This window comes from Meleagris gallopavo, chromosome 1, assembly GCF_000146605.3.
Source record: "Meleagris gallopavo isolate NT-WF06-2002-E0010 breed Aviagen turkey brand Nicholas breeding stock chromosome 1, Turkey_5.1, whole genome shotgun sequence".
Classification (NCBI taxonomy): domain Eukaryota; kingdom Metazoa; phylum Chordata; class Aves; order Galliformes; family Phasianidae; genus Meleagris; species Meleagris gallopavo.
This window is the reverse complement of record NC_015011.2, coordinates 31,398,866-31,415,693: the sequence shown is the minus strand read 5'-3', so window position 1 is coordinate 31,415,693 and position 16,828 is coordinate 31,398,866. Positions and strand designations below refer to the sequence as shown.

General features: G+C 39.1%; 1 protein-coding gene across 1 annotated transcript in view; it reads right to left on the bottom strand.

Moving 5' to 3' along the window:
- The window catches only part of ANO6 (anoctamin 6), a 31,000-nt gene extending 14,861 nt beyond the window's left edge, over positions 1–16,139 (bottom strand). Inside the window, exons 1-13 of the mRNA XM_031552136.1 lie at positions 16,092–16,139; positions 14,495–14,560; positions 14,098–14,376; positions 13,633–13,746; positions 12,046–12,161; positions 11,256–11,390; positions 9,992–10,097; positions 8,700–8,760; positions 5,130–5,275; positions 3,964–4,041; positions 2,283–2,508; positions 1,241–1,410; positions 60–157 (exon numbers count right to left, since the gene is read on the bottom strand). Coding sequence (XP_031407996.1) covers positions 60–157; positions 1,241–1,410; positions 2,283–2,508; positions 3,964–4,041; positions 5,130–5,275; positions 8,700–8,760; positions 9,992–10,097; positions 11,256–11,390; positions 12,046–12,161; positions 13,633–13,746; positions 14,098–14,376; positions 14,495–14,560; positions 16,092–16,139 — 1,643 coding nt within the window. The remainder of the gene's footprint in view (positions 1–59; positions 158–1,240; positions 1,411–2,282; positions 2,509–3,963; positions 4,042–5,129; positions 5,276–8,699; positions 8,761–9,991; positions 10,098–11,255; positions 11,391–12,045; positions 12,162–13,632; positions 13,747–14,097; positions 14,377–14,494; positions 14,561–16,091) is intronic.
- Positions 16,140–16,828: the final 689 nt, after the last annotated feature.

Below are 16,828 nucleotides of genomic sequence, written 5' to 3'. Positions count from 1 at the left end.
AAGCAAAAGTAGCATCTTTCAAATGCAAAAGGGCAAATTATTTAATAGTTTGAACTTACGGAAGAAGCACTTCTTGAATGTTATTCCATATTGCTTTCCCTCCTACTATGATGGCAAGCTGAGTTGTGAGTTCAAGGAGACATCCACCTGGATCACACTACAGGTTGGGAGAGACATGAAGACTTTTTGAAGTTGAGAAACCTTTCAAGCATGAATAAAGCATTTAAAATAATGACTTCCTGATTTATCATAATAACACTTTTTTAAACTACAGAAGAAGACTGTTTAAGCAAATGTTTACACTAATTTATGCAAAAGTCAATTCCAGGCCAAATATGGTCACATATGATAGGTTTACAGGATACTACTGAAAGGACAAAACACCAGGTGAAGTCTTGCAGCTTTGTACTGTACTGTCATCAGGTGAGGATCACCCAGCAGAAGAGGAAGGCATCTACTCATGTTCATAGAATCACTGAATATCCTTAGTTGGAAGGGACCTGGAAGGATCCTTGAGTCCAACTCCCGGCTCCACACAGGACCGCCCAAAATTCAAACCCTGTGTGTGAGACCATTGTCCAAACACTCCTTGAACTCCAGCAGCTCAGTGTCATTCCCACTGCCCTGGGCAGGCTGTTCCATGCCCACCACCCTCTGGTGCAGATCCTGTCCCTAACCCCCAGCTGCCCCTCTCCTGACGCAACTCCATGCCGTTCCCTCGGGCCCTGTTGCTCAGCGCTGCCCCTTCGCTCCCTGTGAGGAGCTGCATTCGCCATCAGGCCTCCCTTCAGCTCCTCTGCTCTGGGCTGAGCACACCCAGGGACCTGAGCTGCTCCTCATACCCCTTGCCTTCTAGAACCTTCACCATCTTCGCAGTCCTCCTCTGAACTCTCTATAACAGTTTGGTCCTTATACTAGGGTAATGCAAACTGCATACAGTGCTTGAGGTGAGGACGCACCAGTGCAAAGCAGAGGAATGTTCCTACATCTACTTCCCTTCCTGCATGTTGGACCATGGGAAAATTAGCTTTTCTCAGTACATAAAAAGCATTTCTAAGCTCAGCTAGTCTTGTGTCATATTCATTTGTGCAATGGATTAACGAGGAGGCAAGTAGCTTGGGAGGCAGTCACATTCCAAACTCCAAATATATACCACCATGTTGTGCAATACTAATTGCAGCAGAATACCTGGACTAATAGCCCTTGCATTTTAAAAGCAAGCACTATGATATATTCTTACCTCTTCATTGCGATACTTTCCTAGCCAATAAACTGGATTTCCAGGGTAACCTACAAATTTACCCTTGAAGAAAGCTATGTAGAAGCATGAAGAATAGTAGTTGACAAACTGGAACAAGAACATCTTTGTGGTCAAACTGTTTTCGTATTCGGTTTGTGTCCTTGGAAGCTCTGCAATTATAGAAAAAAAGTAAGGAAAAGGCCAACCAGCAAGTACCTAAAAGCTGCTTTGGAGCCTCAGCTGAAAAAGTATGCATACGACTTGTATTCCTTAATGCGATTGAGAGCATTATAAATTAGATTGTACATAATCCCTATGTATACGGTAGCCACTATGCTAATTCTAAATATGTATGGGTAGTAAAAAGGAAGGAATTTGTTTTCTGACAATAAAGAGCAGCCAAAAAATCTAATAACTTGGAAAAAAAATCTCCCAAATCTAGCACACTCAGGAAAGATGCAAATGTAATGCTTTCAACTGATGAAACAGTATTAAATGAAACTATATTAAAACACAACACTACTTCACACATCTAAAGTAAATAGCTACTTTAGAGCTGATGGTCTGGATATAAAGAATAATAATATTTGTGACTGTTTATCTATTTAATAACAAGGGAATGGCATCTAGCTTTGGAACAGTGACCCTATTTCATTTATTTACAAGAAAATAGCTATTCTCCCCATAAACAAAAGCTAATGTAATTGAATGCGTTATGCATTACAGATCTGTTTTCATAAAGCTTGGTTATTATAGTAATTTTCTTTGCTTTGCCTGTTTTACAAGCACAAAATTGTAAACAATTCATCTTTGATGCTGGCTATACAAGGAGTTTCCAGGCAAAGAACTGAATATCACATTCCTCTGTTAGTCAGAAAATCTGTATTTGAAAAATTCTAGATGGTATCATATGATTCGGTGGGAAAATTCTGAAAAGCATGGTAGAGATATTCATTTAGTGGAGTTCTGATTATAAATACAAATGCTATTTTTGCTTGTTGTTGTAGCCCAAGTTTCAATCTGAGGCACAGCGAAGACATACCAAAGTCAGTAATGAGGATCGCTACTTTTTCATAAACGATGTTCAGAACCATAATGATAATAAAGCTGATGATTGAAGCAGTTACTGAGGTGGCTGTCTGTGGAGTCAGGTACTTGCGGATTGTTTGTGTGCCATTAATGTTCCGTGGCAATGTGGCAGAAAACACCAGGAAAACAGAGAGTCTGTAGACAATGATTCCAATAACTGAAGCAATAATCAAAAGAATCTGCCAGGAGAATGTAGGAAATATATTAATGTTGAACTACTGGATTTGGGAAGAAAGTTTGAAATTCATTTTACAATAGGCAAAAAGAAACTGGATGTGTGCCTTTTATTCCATCCCATGAGTACAAGAGGATGCGCAGATGGCATAGAAGGCAATAAATCTAGAGTCCATTAAAGAAGCATTTTTCATGTACCATAGTGAATCTGCAGGAACAAAAAGAGATGGTCTGTTTTATGACTAATAACAAGCCTTGTTGCCATGTGAGATAAGATAATGAGATGTGTAATCAAACCTCACGCCTGAAGGCATGTGATGGTTCCAGGAGGACACTGGGTAACTAGCGGGGTGGCAAATGTGCTAGCAGGTCCATGCTGACCCTGGAGGGGGCTGTCGCTTTCTTACGCATGATGGTATTACAGACACATTTTAAGCCATGTCATGTGATCTGCGGGAGCTGTACTCATGCTCCAGGCACCTCACATTACTTTCCATCTCTTTCTGCTTTCTTACTAGTTCTCTAGCTATTATTCAGACTCAGAGCTGTGCATTTTTTATTTGCTATCTCTGCAAAATGCCATAAATTCTTCTCCCTCCACATTCCCAGCACAGAATTTGAGAGTACAGTAACACAATGGCAAAACTAGATCAAATCTCTTAGATTTCAACCTGAAGCCTTCAACCTGAAGCCTGCCTATTTAAATCCAGCGGCAAGCCAGTCTTCTTTTCGTTGTGTTTCAGCTGTTAAGAGCTTCTGGACTGCCAGCCACCATTCTGTCTCAGCGTTGTCTTGTCTCCTATTATCTAGGATGAGTTCTTGAGTTCTTTCACAGCTGCTGCTCATGCTACACGTGAGGAGAACGTACAGCAGGCTGAAACACCCAGCTTCTCAAGGCAACCTCTCTAGGCATGCTTACCATGTGATACAGTTTCATGGGTGGCTGGATTTCTTTCAAGTTTAAGTTTTAATTAAAGCAGCAGCTCTGGAAGATTAAAGAGCGCTCAGCTTTGCTCTTCTAAGTGAAACAAAAAGCCTGAAAGAAGTCCAGAGCTGTGAGACATTATGTTGAACCAAACAGCTGGAATGAGTAGGGTAGACACTGGCAGGGAGGACAACAAATAAAAAAACCCACAGCTCTCTTCCCTGCTCTCTTCACAAAAGCAAAGACATTTATCTTTAAATAATGAGGGAAAAAACAGTGGATGACATTCACAAAGCTACAGCTGTGGGATATTTCAATGCGTATTTTCTCCTGACTGCATGCTAATGAGTTATCTGCTGGCTACAGTGACCTTGTCTATGTGGATCCATACTTCATGGCCTTGTTTTACGCATCGGATGGAAATTTAACTGAACTTATTCTCTTGATATCTTTTGATCAAGTTAGGGGAATTTTTCTTTAGACACTTAGTGAATAAGTAAATTGATGAGGTGAAAGAATAAAAGGAGAACTTTACCCAGAAGAAGACTGCACTTGTACATAAAGTTATACGCACGCACTTCCCACAGGCAGTGTATGGCACATGTTCTTCTTGCTGTAAAAGATTCAGAAACAGATCAAAGATGAATCCAATCTTTTCTTCATACATTTTTGTACGCCCAGTTAGCCCTTTGTGACAGGACACTGAATGTCTTGCTTTTTTATCCTGGAAACTCACGTTTATTCTTGATTTCAGAAGACTTACTTGATTACAGTTGTCTCTTTTTACTGCCTATTCTAAGACAAAAATGACTTCCACAGAGGCTGCATGTCCTCAGCTCTTACTGACTTCAGCTACAATAGGGTGCATAGTCTTTTTGAATGGACCCATCGTTCTTGGCTGATCATAGAATCCAAGATCACTGCCTTTCAAACCAGTTAATTTGGAATCATTTCAAGTGTCCTCTAATAAGCACTAGTATAATGTGGATGTGATGTGAAAGCAATGCAAGTAATCTGATAAATGCTAGAGCAATATATTGACAGAGAATAATAAAAACTGAAGGTGGGCTAAAGTGAGCTGCAAAAGCAGAAGCTACTCAAAATATACAATGAGTAGAAATCTAAACTAAGATCCTCATAAATATGAATCCTATTTCATTAAAATGAGGATTATCCGTGTCCCTGTGAGTTTGCTGTTATTAATTGTAACTGCATCTACATTCACTTGGCAACAATACCTATTTATACAATTCAAACAGGATAGAAAAAATGCATTGCCATTATACATCCTTCCCTCTGTTTCAGCTTTTCTTTTCTTTTTTTTTCCTGATATATTTTTAGGCAAAGATAGCAAATGCTCTGTGATCTTGGCCTCTGGCAGCAGCACAGGAGCATTTATTGGGGGATTAAATAAGGCAGACTTAGTCTCTCTCCTAAGCTAGGTACAATGTCTATTTTTGCTCATTAATGACACAGGAGTTTCATAGCTCCTCCAACAGGCAACTAAGAGATGCCTATGGTTAGTAGAACTTCCCTCCTACACATCTGGAATTTATAAGCTCACTATCCTCAGGCCAGCTTATCAGCTCTCCTTGAAGCACTGCCAAGTTATTCTGCTCCATTCCAGATTCATTATTTTCATAGTGCTCCCATAACATGTCTATTGCAGTAGCTCTGACCAGTCACCAAAATAGTCCTTACCTGTGTGATTTCATTCACTACTACATGAGTGCACTGAGCTTCATATTCTGGGCGAATTTGTTCTTCTTGTTCTAAGTACTCCACTGTGTCCCATTCATACTCCAGCTCAGCCTGCCTTCTCTTCCAAAACTCCAAAAACAATGTAACTGTCCAGAAGACAAACGGAAGCAGCAACAGTTGGACACTGAACTGCTGGGCTACATACCACATGGCTCACATTTCCATACAACTTTCCACAGGCTTGGAACAAAACCCTTAATAGCTAGTATGATGGTGTCAAGTGCCCATGAGGAAGAAAATAACTGATCTACTTCTTTATGGAATTACTGCTTTGGACATTTAGGTACTTTAGTAAGAGAAACCTGGGCTAAGTGGTGTTATAAGTTCATCCTAAAGAATACACATACATTTATCTGCTTTCTGCCCAAGGCTGGAATATAATCACTTTGGATTTCATATTATGGACTGCTTTTGAAAAAGTTTACTATGGGATACATAAGGCAGGCGAGTTGTTTAGATAGATGAAGACAAAATGTTGGAGAGTACAGGATTTATCACATAGAAAACCTCAGTAAGCAAAAAATTGCCACAGGGAAAAGGTTGTGTTCATTCAATCTGCAGTTTTTGTGTGGACAAATGATCAGTTTGCAGACTATGTGAACTGGTGATGCTAGCTCAGGCAAAACTGCTTAACCACAGCTGCCTTTCCTCCTCTGCTGGCACAAATCTGAAGTGGCTGCAGATCTTTTTGCATGGCAAGGAGCTTTGAGACCCTCTGGGCTGAGTCAGCAGCTTCCCTGGACTACGCTCCTGCAGCTGGGAACATTAAGGGAAGCCGGCACATAGATGCCTTCGTGCTGTTTGAAAGACACCAGTCTAACCAAGCTCATGATCTTGACCTGAGTGTGATGCAGGTAGGTCTGACAGCACAGGCAGTGAGAGACTCAGCTGGGAAGGCTGGAGGAGCTCAGAACGTGGGTGCAGGGGTGCTGCACTGATGGTGGCTGCATGTTCTTAGGTTCAATGAGTGGCGTTGCTCTGCAGCACTGCCCCCAGGAGGAGTGAGTGTGTGCCTTCACTGTACTTCTCTCATAGCTCCCACTGTCTGGGAGTAATTAACCCTCCCAAAGTTTTTTTGTTTGTTTGTTTGTTTTTTGTTTTTAATTAGTTTGGCACCTCATCCTGAATGATGAAGCACTGACGGCATGCAGTTCTAAGTCCAAACATTAAAGGTTATTTCCAAATTCAAGTGTGGTCAATAAACCTCATACTAAAGCATTTATAAGTGAATAAACTTCATGGGCTGGGCTGCGAGATGATCTTGGCATCTGCATGCAGGCAGAACCCCTGGAAATCCTCCTCTCTGATGGCTCAAGGTCCTCTTTCAGAGGGATTTCTCCGCTACCTCGTGCTCACAAGCACTAACGCCACTCCAAGCAGTGGGCCAGGGAATCACATCTGCCTCTGCCTGCAGAGCAAAGAGATCAGCCTTCCACGAGCCTCTAACTGCTTGCTGCGGCCCCAGCCCAAATAAGGGAAACTGTAGGCAATCCTGATTAGCTCCAGCTGCAAATCCAGCTGTTGCTGGGGAGGCCAGGAGTGCAAGGCCCATGTCTGTGCTGCCCTCTATGCAAACAGCAAAAGTAGGGCTCATAGCACAGGGCAGCTTTCACAGCCCCAGGGCAAAGAAAATTTCTACTAGTATGTAATCCAGCAGCCAAGTTGCTCTTTCTGAACTGGGAAGGAGCTGGGAAGGTATTGATTTTACCTTTCACCTCCACCCCCCCCCCGCCTTTATTTTATACCAGCATTTTGGAGAACGTGTTTGCTGATCTTGCTCAGAGAGGGTCTCCAGCAATGGCAGCAAGAGAAGTAGAAGCTGCTCCTTTCTCAGGAGCTTTGCCAACCTGCTCGTGCCATCAGGGGAGAACTGGCAAAAGCCCTCATCCAGAGCACTAATGTGCAAGGGGTTAATTCTTGAGGCCAACTTCCCTGATGTTTTAACGTGCTTTGAGATCTTTGAATGGAATAGTTAAAAAAAAAACAACTATTAAAAAGTATATTGATGATGATGATAGGATAAAGTATGTAAAAACCAAATAGTCTTTTGATTATTTTGGACCCGGAGGTCTACCAAAGTAACAGGGCAAGACAGAAATTACAGCTGAAATTGTACCAAGACCCTGGGTCATTTGGATTCAGTACAATTTTGTCCAAATTGCTGTAATACAATTCACCTCTTTCTGTAGTGGACTTACAATGAGAAGACTAATAGACCTTGCACCATCATTACAACCGTGCAGCTTAACTTTGTAATTATTACTCTTGGAACCCTCCTCAAAACAGGAAGCAGAATTTTTAATTAAAAAGCAAATTACAGGTAAATTAGCTATTCAAATGGTGGAAGATTACATTAGTATCAAACTTCTAATTCTTTTATTTTTATTTTTAATTTCCTGCTGGCATTTTGCATTTAGCAAGTGTTTTGAAGGAAATATTCTTTTTGAAATGACTGTTCATTTTAAAATCCTTTAAAGTAGTTATTCTAAAGCACTTTAGTCTTATTAGGAAAATAAGTATACAGTGTGTTTTACAAAGGAAACAATTTATGCATTCTTGTCAGCCTACATATGAACTGTAAGTGTCAAATGAGTTATTTTCTCTGCAGTACCCTTTATACCTCAACTGTAAATTATTTTGACAGTTTCTGCATAAGGCATTGCAATAAAAGGCAGTTAAGAAAGTTGCTAATATGAACAAATAAAACTGTTTCTGTGAAAATAAACCTTGCCTAATCCATTGAAGCTAAGTGGTTTCACCCGCAGGAAATATTCTGGTTTCAGATATATTTTCTCTGATTAAAAATATGTCTACTGCTTGTAACTACTACATTTTTACAAAAAGCTCTTTCTTAAACGAAGACAGGAGGAAAAAAAGACTGGGAAATACAATAAATGGCTATTTTTCAATTGCTTTGCACAGTCACATGGTTGTTAATAGGCACAGGCAGCTGCAAGGATTTTGGGGAAGAAACAGCTCTTTTGCTGGATGGAATTAAGCATGTGGCTCCTGCTGGATGAACACAAGGCAGCTGTAATCACTTCTTTCAGACTTTTCTCCAAGTTAAAACAAACACTGGTAGAGAAGACCAACATTTAAGTTCTACAACTTTTCGTTCTCCTACACAATAATCTCTTTTTACCTACCTGCCCATCTATCCCTAACAGTGCAGTAAGGGGAAAAACGGATGAACAGACATCTGTCAACCGTAGTATCTGTCAGGTTGGATGAAGTTTTGGACGACCTGACCTAGTGGAAGATGTCCTTGCCCATGGCAAGAGGATTGGAAATAGATGATCTTTAAGGTCCTTTCCAATGCAAACTACTCTATGATTCTATGCTGCTAAAAAGATCTATCATGAATGTGTGTATCTTTTACTGAACTACCTACTGGTGAATTGCCGAGTGCTAGAAAATGAAGCAGTTGTAAATTTATCCACTTTTTTTTGGCTGATGCTGTATGCTTGGCCAAAATTACACGACAAACCACAGCCATCGAAATTGACTTACCCCATATTCCCATAAACACTGCAAACACCAGTGTTCCAAAGCTATCAAATATACAGAGTTTCTGGAAAAAAAAGGAACAGAAAAAAGGCCTTAAAACACAATCAAACAGTAATTTCTTTTACACTGAAACAGAACTGAAGCTGCTCACTGGACAGGTTGATTTTTAGCTTTTGTGTAGTTTAATAAACAATCTTCATTGTTAGAGTTTTCTCAACTTCTGTCAATGTACAACATCCTCCAGTAATCTGAGGAAATTAACTGCAAAGCTTGGCATTAAAAGTATAAATGAAATATGCAGGAAGAGGATAATAGAATGGTGTGTTGTTAAACTTCCTTCCATCTGTTGCACTGGAAGAGGAAAAGCAGTGCTTATTTTTAATACAGTCACAAAAAGGCAATGAACATCTCTGCTTCTCATAAGTGAGATGACAACAAATCAAGGTAGTTAGTAACATGCATTCTGATGAGATACCTCTGTGGTATTTGCCTTTTCTTTCTGTAATATCCTTTTCCCTGTCTTCTTTCTTTTGCCTTTTATGTTAAGTGCACTGAAGCAAGAATATCCATGAAAGTAGGGCAAAACACTTTTAATGAATAGCTAAAAAACTGTAACTTTGGAGTGACTGAATCTATGGAAAGGAATGACAAAAGGCTAACCCTAGCCTAGTGGCAAAAGTTAATGGAGAAAGAAAGATAGATTCTTCTGGACATGGATTGAGTGCAAGAGTGTGGCCATGCCATGCCATGGTTAACAGGACACAATTCACAGCACCTGTCATGGCTAATATTGGCCTCCCCATGTATCCATCACTTCTTGACAGCTCATGTGTCAAATTCAAGGCACAGATTCAGCTAATTTCTTTGGGGAAACAGGGGAGAGTATTTAGAAATGTCAAAACATGCTCTAAACGTTTCCCAAGCAAAACTGACTCAGAGTTACTCAATCAAGTCTTTAGTAATTGAATATTTGTTTTGTTTTGCTTTGTTTACCAAGAAGGAAAGGAATACCCCAAAATGAAACCACAATGTTCCATTTTCAATCGAAAAATCTTTTAGACACTGGAGGCTATGTAGAACTAAAAAGTCTTATTTTTTTCATTTTAGATCAAAATGGAACATTTTTTAATTGTTAACTTCTCATAGTTCAGTTGCTGTATCAAAAGGCACAACTATTTGCACAGCTCTAGTAATTATGCAGGACATTAGTGGAGAACAACATTGTTTTATACGCAGTATTAGGGAAAGTGCAACTAAGGGTTAATAGCATGTCTACAAGCTGTAAATGTAATTACCTTGGATGATTCACAAGTGATGGTGAGGTTCCAGTAGGTACATACTTTATCACACTGAGGGCACATTATGATATTACCTCCTATGTTGGGATCACATACTTCTTGGCTAAAAACAAAACTAGTCAGTCACTCACCAACACTAAATTCTTCAGTCCTTCTATGCACAAAGACAGTGCAATTATGCCAGGGATATGAGAAATAATTCACCAGTGCCCTTCTCTTGAGAATCTCCCCCCCCTCCCTCAAAACATCCCTATTGCCATTTTTTTAGCCCTCATCTCTAAACTGGATGACCTAGACAAAAAATACTTTTTTCATCTTTTATGTGTAGCAGCATTTCTCAAAACACAGTAAAAATAAAATCTCTTCAAAGAGATCGCATCCTTCAGTAGGAAATACATACTTGCAAGCTCAGGATGGCTCTCATGGCAAGGCCAAGGGGAGAAGGAGTAGGAACGCTGCCTGCCAGAGCAAGGAGCAGAACTGAAATGGCTAACTGGTCCCTGTGTTATTCCAAAGAGGCTCAGATTGGAGATTGGTCTTCTAAGGGGTAGCAAGAGTCTGGCTTTTTTTTAGTTTGATATAGCAGAGGCTTATTATAATTTAACTAAATGATAATATGGCTAGATGAGTATAAAGTGGCCACTGGAGTGGAGCTCTGGAAGAGCCTTTCAGCATGATTTATAAGGATAAACTTCCTCCCTGACTGAAGCTGTACAGTGTGATGTTTTGTAGGTGTTTTGTAGGCACCCAGGTGTTCTTTCCTTGGTCCTTGTGTCATGGTTCAATCTCACCATGTTCTGATGAGACAATATGTGTCATCGCTTTGCTTCTCTTCCCAGTGCATCCTGGGCAGCTGAAGCCCCATGTGCTCTTGCTCTTTCTGTTTTCTTCTCTCAAAATAGAAGAAAGTAACTTCAGGGCTTTTATCAGGGCCTTTGCATACATCCTTTAAAGATTAACATTCTGAAAATGATGTTACAGAAATTTGTACTGACTTCTGATTATTGTTCTTTTTATTTCTACGCAACGTGTGGTGACAGTGCAATGTATGAAGAAAATGCTGTGGTTACAGACTCACATGTCTAGTGCTCTAATGGAACAGGAACATCTATTACTTATCTCATATTTTCTACTGTTTCTTTCAAATTCATAACTTGTGCTCTTTCATTTTGCCTCCTACAATGCTATGTCTTGCAAACTGTGTTCAGTAGAGGACTGATTAAAAAATGCATGTAATATTAAAATAGACCCGATTAGGTACCTCCATGTGCAGCTATCCTTCATGAAGAATCCATACAGAAAGCAGCCAACTCCTACAACTGCAGCCACGACCAGCATATTAGTATAAAAGCCCAGCCATGCAAAATAGATTCCAATTTTCTCTCCGTAGTATTTCCTGTAGAAAGAAATGTATTTTTTTATTTAATTAAATGCAAGTAAATTCAAATTTCTGTTTCAAATATGATAGCTTTCATTGTCAGATTCCTCTAGTTTGAACATTGGGATTGCAAAAGTATTATGGTTAGGTATTTCTGTGTATTTCTGTTACCTCTTTTATGTTCAAATAGGAGGACTGGAAGGGAAAGAAAATGAAAAAAGACAGATTATACCTAATAAAGAAAAATTTTAAGTGGATGTTTGTCATGAATTGATTCATCAGTGTGCCCCCATGCATAAGCTGATAGAGGTATACGTACCTGTCTGTGTCTTGACATCTCAAAACCCAGACATGTTAGATAAATTCCTAGTTACTTCAGCATTAGTCCAGCCATAGTCACACTACCGAATCACTGAATAAATGTCCTGAGTTGGAAAGGACCCATAAGGATCCTGAAGTTCAACTCCCAGCTTCCAACAGGACCCAAAATCCAAACCCCATGTCTGAGACCGCTGTCCAAGTGCTTCTTGAACTCTGGCAGCTTAGGGCAGTGACCACTGTCACAGGGAGTCTGTTCCAGCGCCTGATCACCCTTCTGATGAAGAATCTTCTCCTATACCCACCCTGACCCTCCCCTGACATAGCTCCATGCTGCTCATTCACATTCACCAACCTGATGAAATCCAGGGGTTGCAGTTTCAAAATGTTTTTAGGGTGAGCCCATTCTCTGTAGAGAAGATAACGTTCACTTGGGCAGTTGGGATCAGTTGACAGGTGCCCAAAACTAGACTGCAAAACAGAAAGTGTGTGAAGAAGATAATTAATGTAACCATTAATGCATGAGTCAACTCTCATATCCACAGATCATGCAGCATGAACCCAGACACTGGAACAGCCTTTTTGCCACTGCAATCCAGGGAAACACCTGGGAAGTAGCTCTGAGATTGCATCAGGATTCATGCTGGAAGGTTGTCAGAAAGACTCTGAATACTAAAGCAAGCACTTTACACATGTGAGCTGAAAGTAACAAACCCTCCCCATGAACGTAAATTCTCAGCCCATGTCAATGTCTTGGCACTTCGTAAAACAAATCAAAAAAGGATCTATTCTAATTTGAGAACAGAACTGCTTTAATATAGATTTTAAGTAGCTTTCTCGTGGTAACATGCTTTGTTCTAAAACAATATTTTTCTGGAATGAAGATTGGAAAGTTCAAGGGATGAATCCAAGGAGGTTAGTCTCTGTTTTGTATTTATATTTAAAAGACAGTTGACTTGGAGGTAATCCTTATGTTTTTTATCAAGTTATTTGAAAACCTATTTCACTAAAACCTGTTTTATTTGATGGAATTTTCCATTCTGTATCTGTAATACGACAAGAAAAATCATTTTTGTAGAAATTAATAGGCGACTTCCGATTTTCAGTGTAACTCTGATATATAATTTTGATTGTATAAAAAGACTGTCATTAATTATTAGGCATGCTGAGCTCAAAATCCCCATGCCATGACAGAATTAGACTGCAAGGCAGGTTTTAAATCTTTAAAAGACAACCTTAAAAATAGATATTCACGAATGATATTAATTCTATCCTGTAAAGCTTTGACTTACTTCCAAGAAACGTGATTTGTCTTGATTCTGACTTAAAAATTTTCTTTAAATCCTCAGAGACCTCACGAATATTTTCAGCAGAGTACAAACATCTCACGTAGTTACCATTCCTGACCTCCCATTTTCTCAATTTCTTTTCAGCAGAATACACCTCAAGCACAAAAGAGTGGTTCTGATGGGGGAGGAGGTGTGTGGGTGTAGATACAATCATATCTTTGTCTTTGCTCACAGATAAGACTTGTGTTCTACATCTTGATTAAAATGTTGACATTTGGCATGGATTTTATACTGGAAGATGAAGTAGTACAAAAACGTGAAAACTTATTTAGAAATGATGATAGAGTGCATCATGGGAACCATCACTCTCATGCTCCCAGGTTCCTCTGTTAGCCAGACACTTTACTGACCTATATCTCCCAGAGAATACAAGATTAACATATCCTAAATAAAATATATCATGTTTCAGTCATGGAGCTACATTTTTAACGAAGAGCATTTTGGAGATAATCCTCTTAAGATGGACTGTCATATTCTACCATGTGGATAAAAACATCAGTGAGTAAGGCTTGCATCTTTTACTATGAAAAGCACACTCTTGATCTGCAGACTTCTATTTCTAAATACACTGTTAGTGCAAGTTCTGGACTTACGTCATGAAGGGGAAATGCTGCCTTGTAGATTCCAGTGTCCAGTAATTTGTTAATGCCAAACTTCTTTAAATTCTGTTTGGTCGCGTATTTCACACGGGATAGGATAAAATGAACCTAGAATTTACAAAATATTTTGTGTCTCTTGCAACCTGAAAGTAATCGTAAGTGGCTGTACGTGTTTCAACATACGGATTATGAAAGGGTAAGCAATGCTGACAAATTTAATCATACAGGGCATAGGAACCATTCAACCCCCCCTTTAAATTCTAGTGGAAAAGAAATGAGACGGATGTATGCATATTGTCTTTTGAGATTCCTCAGTTTCTTTCATAAATGACACAAAACTGTTGCATCCCAAATACTTTTCAGTTTTTCAGGATGCTTTTATGAGGGCAATTACACTGTTTTGATTAAAATGTTTTTTGCCTTTTAAGACTAAAGGCTATAAATACTTCCCGGACTTACAATTCGGCTTCTTGTTGCTGGATTGAAAAATGCGTCTTTGTCTTGAATATAAAAGTTGGATAAATGTTCCCTTTTAAAAGGAGCAGTGAAAAACTCTTGCTCGGGTTTGATAATATTTTCATCCACGCTGAAGAGTCTAGTGAACCAGTTGAAAGCTGACTCCCGAGTTTTCAGGTCATTGGGCTGCAGAGGCAATTTGATGTGCATGACCTCAGCATATGTGCATAGCACTTCCCAAGGTGCATGCACTTTCACAAAAATAGTTTTTTCATCCAAAACCTAGCATCCAAGAAGAGGAGAAAAATGTAACAGTCAGTTCGTATATTCAGTTCCTTATCCACAGAAGGGCAGCTTGTGTTCTCAGGCACAGAATGCACACAAAGGAAAGAGCACTTACCGATCGTGTTGCTTCAAGTTGCAAGCCGTTGTTTATCAGGTTTGATTCATATACTTGTCTCTTCCTCTGTTAAAAGGCATTGAAGTTGTAAAGCATCTGTTTCAAAAACGTGTATGCACAAGATAACACAATTGCACCCCAAAATGAAGACTTGTTGGGATCACTATCTCCACAACCCACTTGGCATCTACTGTGGTGGTAGCTGCAGCTTTCCCTACTAATCTAGATCAGGGTTTTTTTGTCTGATGGGCAATATTGCACTCCAATGCAATTGTGGAGAATTCACTCTCTTAGTCTACAGAACATTACAGAGGCAAAAACTTGCCCCAAATTCTGACAGTTAACAGCAATTACCACTGAAACTTGTGACCTCCTCTGCCTTTAGGCATTAAGTGACCTACTGAGGGCAGCCTCCCTTCCCCCATTAATCTGCCTTTTAAACAATATCTTTTCTCTCAAGGATTTTCCATGAAAATCAATAACCACTTTCCTTCTCATTATATCTCTTCTTCCATAGTAATCATGTGTGCTCACAGAGTGGGTCAAACTGTAGGATCTCTCTACATTGTAGTCCATAGATAAGCTCTACATTGTAGTCCATAGATAAGCAGCCCTAAAGGAGGAAACTGATAGCTGTAACACTTTTGGAATCAGTGGTGTTTTCTTATAAGCATTTGATGTCCCCAGAAGGATATGACGTTTCCCTCAGTAAAGTTGAAATACGTAGATCCTTTTAATTTCAGCTCACAGGAGCTGCACTTGGCTGGCAGTTACGAAAAATCTGAAACATACCTGGCTAATATTTCAAATCTGAAATGAATTGGATTATTCACCAGCACAACCCCCCTCCCTCAAAAAACCAAAAACAAACAAACAAAAAAAACCAAACAGCCTCTCTACCCCACAATAAAAAATATAGAACTCCATAAGTGATTTAGAAAAAAATCTGAAAATTCATGTATAGCATTCCACTTTGAAGACTATCTACACCAACCAGACAGTTCCCTAGTGAGCTACTTGTTTACAAAGTTGAGGGTGGCCAGCTCTCCTTGGCCTACACACTGCATATCAAAGTATCAGTGTGGGTAAGAGGGTGGGTAAACTGTAGACAGCTGTGAGAGGTGGGAGGCCTCTATGAGTGCTTCAGCAGAAGGTGGTACATTTACAAATTGGGACTCACTGCTTTATTCCTGAACTGAGCAATGCTACTAATACTATATTTTATAAAAAGATATTTCTTTCGTGTTTTAGATTTTTCTGCATTTTTGTTCTTTTCTGTATGGATTAGGAACAGCGAGATCCAAATCTTTCAATCTGCACTTTTCACAAATTATTTCTTCATGTCCTGTTAATTCACTTCTTTATTAATGACATTACAATGATTCTTTATGGTTTTTTCCCATGTATGTAATATTGTATATATACAATGCATGTTTATAGTTTATTACACATATGTAAATATATGAAATAGTGTCAATGTAACTGTACCTTAACGTGTATGCTTCCCATGAAAACTTTTTCTTGAATTGAGTGCTCAGTTAAATGTGAATAGGCTTTTCCTCACAGCAATCTTTCTTTGCATTTGTCAACATCTCACGGGTAATAGCGTTCTCCATTCTTCCTCAAAGCTAAAGGTTCGTGTCATCTTGGCTTCTGAGCAAACTACATAATTATTTCCTCTCAATCCTTTTGCCTGATCACTGAAATATGTACCACACAGGAGTTATTTGTCATTCTATTATTAACTCTTCCACCATGCTGAAATTTATTCATTTAATTCTACCTCTTTGTATCCTCCTTATTCACATTGTTCTTTTTAAGGTGAATAATACCGAATCATGAAAGCATTTCAACCTGAGTTCTGCTTCATTTTTGCTAATAAAGAAGGTATAGGGCCAGATACCTGTTTCATGTCTTCTTAAACAAACACAGATGCTGAGTGATTTATATTTGTACAAATCTAATTTTTTTTTAATTATTATTATTTATCTTACCATTCAGATTGTTTTAATAATTGATTACGGTGAGGAGTTCCCCAAATTAATTTTGCCCTCAAAATCTTAGAGGAATGTTGACAATATTAAGATTTCTAATAATGCATTAATGCAAGCAGCGGGAAACAAAGCCCCTGGGAACTTCTGCTAATTAGGGGCTTTGCTATTTTATATAAATGATTGAATTATGTGTGTGACGATCTATGGAGAAACTAGACTTTTACCCAAAGGACTCTACAGTGGTTTTGCACTGTCTGGGGAATGCAGTGTAAAGATATAATGTCTTATTTGGCTGTATTGTGGAGACTATTCCAACTTCATTTTGGTATCTGGTATTTTG